We start from the raw sequence: 5,040 nt of genomic DNA, 5'->3' as shown, positions 1-5,040 counted from the left end.
ATGGACAAGGCGGCGGCGGCAGCGGCGGCTCCTCCCGGTGGCGGCGGCAGCAGCGGCGGCGGCTCCTCCCGGTGGCGCCGGCCCGGGCTCGGCCACCCGCGCTCCCGCGTCCTTTCGGCTTCAAGGTACGCCCGGAGCCACAAGGTGGCGGCGGCGCCTTGCGGCCCTCTTTGCTCGGCCGAAAGGTCGCCGCTGCTCCGGGGCCGCGATGAAGCGCCCCAGCGCGGTCTGGTCCGGAGCCTTGTCTCGATTTGGGAAGACGGGGGGTCTCTCCTCTCCCAATTAGACTCCCCCTCCTTACAAGACAACAAACGGGGGACCCCCTTCTCCAAGCAGTTTCTCCGCTGGCGGAGCCCGAGATCAGCCGCTCCCTCGGGCAGATGCCTCCGCGGGACTCGAGACGGTGGGATCCATGTAGCCCCTTCTCCGGCTGGCTGGCTGAAACCTTGAACGGGCTGCCCGGGAAGTCGGGTCCCCGCTTTCCGATATGCCGGCTCCGCTTAAAAGGCAGGCTGGGCTGGAAGTTCCTTGCGCTGGGTGCGGAAGGGATCGGGGCCCGCCCGGGAGCGAGCGAGCGGGCGGGGATGACTCGCCCGCTGGACGGCTCCTCGCTTCTCCCACCCACCCCGCCTCCTTCCCTTTCGCCCCCTTTCTCCCCTCGCCTTAGCCTTCCCCGGCGGCGCGCACCGCTGCGGCAGAGGCTGAGCTGCCCGGGAACTGCTCTGGCTCGCTGCTGCTGGACAGGGCGAGGAAGGATGGCTCAAAGCGTGCGCCAGGCGGAGGAGGCGGGCGCCGCCAAACTTGATGCATTGCAGCAGCAGCGGCGGCGGCGGCGGCGGCGGCGTAACCAAGTGGGGGGAAGAGGAGAAGAAAAAAAAGCCACGCGGGCCTCAAGATCGAAGGGTTGCAAAGGGAATTCAAAGGTACCGGTTAATGAGGCCGGGCGAGCCGAGCTGGGGCCCGCAGTGGCTTCACCCTCCCGCCTCCGAAATCGGGCGATGGGAACGTGAGCGGGGGGGGGGGGGGGAGAAGCAAGCCCGGGGTGGGGTGGGGGTGGAAACACGACCATAGGCGGAGGAGAAGGGATGCGTCACTCTCTGCAGTGGCTGCGGAGCCGGTCCCGAGGCAGCCCCCCTCCCAGCCCCCCCAGCGTTGAAACCCAGCTCTGGTCCTGTTGGCCGGAACCGCCGATCGGCCCAGAGAAGTTTTTTTTCCCCCCTGGTAAAATACCAGGGTGGAGGTCCAGTTGACCCGAAGGAAATCCCCCCCCCCCAAAAAAAAAAACCTGCTGGTTGTGAAGACTGGGGGAAGAGTACGAAAAATACTTTGCACATTCCCTAGAGAGCCCACCCTGGTTTGTCGCGGTGGTCCAGGAGGCTGAAATGAATGCTGGTAATTTAACTTGGGAGGGGGGAGATTCAATTCCTGACCTCTTCCTTTATACCGCCTGCCTCCAGCCCAATATTGTCCTTTTGTTTTGCTACTTTTGCTTTGTTGAATTGCAAAGTTGACAAAGTCTTGTTGTTAGTTGCGATGTTGTGTGCAACCCATCGCAATCCCATAAACAACGCTCCTCCAGGCCTTCCTGTCCTCTACCATCCTCTGGAGTCCATTTAAGCTCATGCCGACTGCTTTAGTGACTCCACCCACCCACCTCATTCTCTGTCGTCCTCTTCTTCTTTTGCCCTCCATCGTTCCCAGCATGAGGCTCTTCTCCATTGAGTCCTTCCTTCTCATTAGGTGGACAAAGTGTTTGAGATTCCTCTTCAGGATCTGGCTTTCTAAAGAGCAGTCAGGGTTGATCTCCTCTTGGACTGACCAGTTGGATCGCCTTGCAGTTCAAGGGACTCGCAGGAGTCTTCTCCAGCACCAGAGTTCAAATTCTTAGTCCTAACCTAGTTGGTTAGGCAGAGAATGACACTCTGCACATGGGCAAAGGTAAGCTCTCGACTGTAATCCACTCTGCCGCGCCGATCAGCTGGGCTTCGGAAAAGGAAATCAGGTGAGTATAACTCAGGGGCGGGTGGGCAGGCCCACTCCAAAGTCCAAGCGAACCGGTTCGCTCCCAACTGATAGTTGGAACTACCAGCTTGCCTGAACTGTTCCAAACCGGTAGAATACCACTCCTGCTGACGTTGGTCTTGCAAGCCCGAGAGAGAGAGAGAGAGAGAACTAGATGTAAGCATAGTGAAGAAAAAAAAGCAAAGTGGCAGAACCTATTTTGATGAAACATTTTTAAAAACACCTCCCTCCCCAAAAGGACATACACAAGGACACAGCAAACTCCGATCCACGGTCTTTTATTTCACTCCCTAATAAATAAGCTCTGGCAATTTTCTGGAACCGCAAACACACTGGATTATTAATACTGAACAGACCTACAAAACTGAAGGAATGAGACTACCGCTCCCTCCCTACCCCAACCCCAGTTTTAATGGGGGAAAGGTTAAAAACGGAGAGGGCCTGAATACCTGGGTCTCCCAGGTTTTTGGGAGGGGGAAAGGGAACACAGAGTTGACAGGCACACAACCCCCTCTCCAGGAGGGGGCAGATTTAATGCCCCCTCCCTGCCACCGGCAGTATATTTGAAGGGCTTAGAGGCCAAGATTGGCAGTGAAACTTTTACTCTTCATAGGGACAATACAGCTTCTTGGGAAAGGGAAAGGCCCAGCTGTTGTCTAGGAGGCTGATGCGAGAACCTCCCGTGTGGCACAAGTGGCATGCTGCACAGGGTTTTTTTAAAAAAATTAAACCCCAGATGGAACCACCGTTCTTGACTGCGCCCAGGTACGACATTCCCTTAAAAAGCACCATATGGAGGATTATGTGCTAAATCGTCTTGGTTTGCATGGCACACCAAAATAAATGCCTGGTGAATGAGAGCAAACTTTCACAGTTTGCCAGTCCTCTCCCTAACGATCTATCGTTTGTTAACCCTGTTTTTTCCAAATTCAGAAAAGGTTACACCACTTGAGGTTACGGAGTACGTATACCTGTTAACATGCCTTGGCTGCCAAGTCCATTTTCAATCCATCAATCTCAAGTGGTGGCTTTTTCTGGTTCAGATTACACAGAGTAAGTCATGGTTTCCCCATTCTTAGCAATATTATTAAGGTGTCTGGACTTCAGCTCCCAGAATTCCCCAGGCTGGTTGGGGGAATTGTGGGAGTTGAAGTCCAGGTATCTTTAAAAAGTTGTCAAGGTTTAGGGTTAGGGTTAGGACTGGCTATGCACAGTGGGAAAAAGGTGTGCTCTTTCAGCAGGCATTTGGCTTTAGTGTCACCTAAATACAGTCCAAGAGGAACAGCTGATAACTTTCACAAGTCAAATACTACTCTGAAAAGAAGGGTTGGACTGGACTCCAGCATATAGGTATGTACAGAGAACTGCTGGTGTTTTGTACCTTTCCAAGATCCAAAGATACTTCAAAGGTGACCCCCTTGTTCAGAAAGTTTTCTGTGTTAATAGATGCCCCATCAGCAAGAAGATGCTGTAGTCCAGCCCCCCCTGCTTTTTCTGGGCCTGAAAATGCGGGGCTGAAGAACCTTTACCCTATCGGAGGTAATCTGTTGGGAAAATCCCTTTTTCACAACATTGACAATCGACCCACTGAATGGTAGGAAAAATAGGGCAGGGGGGCAGCAGGGAAGAAAGCTGAAGAAGGAATGAAACCCCCCCTTGGAGCCTCCGAATTGCTTTTGCCCCGCCATCAGTTCATCATCGCTTGTGCGTTAGAGAGACAGAGAGAATGGCAGAAGTTGGTTCTTTGCTGTCCTCCATCAGGATATCTTAGCTGCTGAGTGAAGCTTCAGGGCAAAAGAGAGATCCTGGCTCCAGAGGCCAACCCCCTTCCCAAAGGTGACCCCCCACCCTTCTTCCTCCCCCAAACAATAGCTGGAAAAAAAGAACCAGTGCCAGAGTACAGGAAAATTAAGGGGGGGGGAAAACCTGGGTGCGATATAAATAGCACTGAAGTGGGAAAAGGGATAAAGAAGGAGTCCCTACAGGAACTATCCCAGGGAGAATGAGCCGAGAGAGACATTCCCAGCAAAACCAAGAGATCCATCGCTACCGGTGGCCCTCTTGGGGATAATGTCCAAGGTGATGGATCTGGCGGGGAGCCTGGTGCTGTCTCCTCCCAAAGGATGTCCACGCCATTGGTTCGACAGTTTCTGAGATGGATCTCAGGAGTCTTCTTTCTGGTAACTCGGCAACCTCCCCCAAAAGGGAGAGAGAGAGAGAGAGAGAGAGAGGAAGACGTCGTGGCTTCACTCTGGTTCCAACTGGGGCTCTGCCATCATGATGCCTTGCTGCAGCTTCTCAAGGGAGAGCTTCATCTGGTGGAAAGAGAATAGGAACAAGTCATTCGCCGAAGAGGAAAGCATCGCCCCAACCAACGAGAAGGAAGCCGGGGTTTGACTTCACGTTGCGGGAAATGAAGCTTATTGCTTGTACAGAACTGTTAAGAAGAGATGGCTAGCCTGTGAAGAAAACACATGGTGTACATTTCTAATCTCATGAGCTAGGCCAGGGGTCAGCCACCTGGGGCTCTGCCCGTTTGAACTTCAACATCCATCAGGGCCAACCTGCCTAACAATGAGGAAGGGATGAAGTCCAATATATCTTAATCTCCTCTGTATGGTCAACCTCTGATGGACATACTGTATTGCATTACAGCATGGTACACTGGCTTAACTGCTGCGGATAGGAAGACACTACAGAGCGATCAATTAGGCACAAGAAACCAATGGCTGCCCTCTAACACCACTGGATGAGATCGCCAGGTCTCGCTGCTTTAGCAGAGTAAGGAAGATACTCAGAGATGATTCACACCAGTGGTGGGTTTCAAAAATTTTTAGAACCTCTTCTGTAGGTGTGGCCTGCTTTGTGGGAGTGGCATGCTGGCCATGTGACCAGGTGGGAGTGGCTTGTTGGCCGTGTGACTGGGTGGGAGTGGCTTGTCAGTCATGTGACTGGGTGGGCGTGGCCAACTTGTAAAATGTGGTGAAACTCATTTAACAACGCTCTTGCTTAGCAACC

At 53.5% G+C, this 5,040-nt stretch overlaps 1 protein-coding gene across 5 annotated transcripts in view; it reads right to left on the bottom strand.

Annotated features, from left to right (window-relative positions):
* Positions 1–2,284: 2,284 nt before the first annotated feature.
* The window catches only part of GRAMD1A (GRAM domain containing 1A), a 51,910-nt gene continuing 49,154 nt past the window's right edge, over positions 2,285–5,040 (bottom strand). For all 5 annotated transcript variants that reach the window (XM_081962834.1, XM_081962835.1, XM_081962837.1 and 2 more), the window contains one exon: positions 2,285–4,337. In XM_081962834.1, the coding sequence (XP_081818960.1) occupies positions 4,269–4,337 (69 nt within the window). In that variant the 3' untranslated portion in view covers positions 2,285–4,268. The remainder of the gene's footprint in view (positions 4,338–5,040) is intronic.

The sequence above is a fragment of the Natrix helvetica genome, assembly GCF_964273705.1.
Source record: "Natrix helvetica genome assembly, chromosome: 9".
Classification (NCBI taxonomy): Eukaryota; Metazoa; Chordata; class Lepidosauria; order Squamata; family Natricidae; genus Natrix; species Natrix helvetica.
The sequence above is the reverse complement of the archived record's forward strand: the minus strand, read 5'-3'. Positions and strand labels throughout refer to the sequence as shown.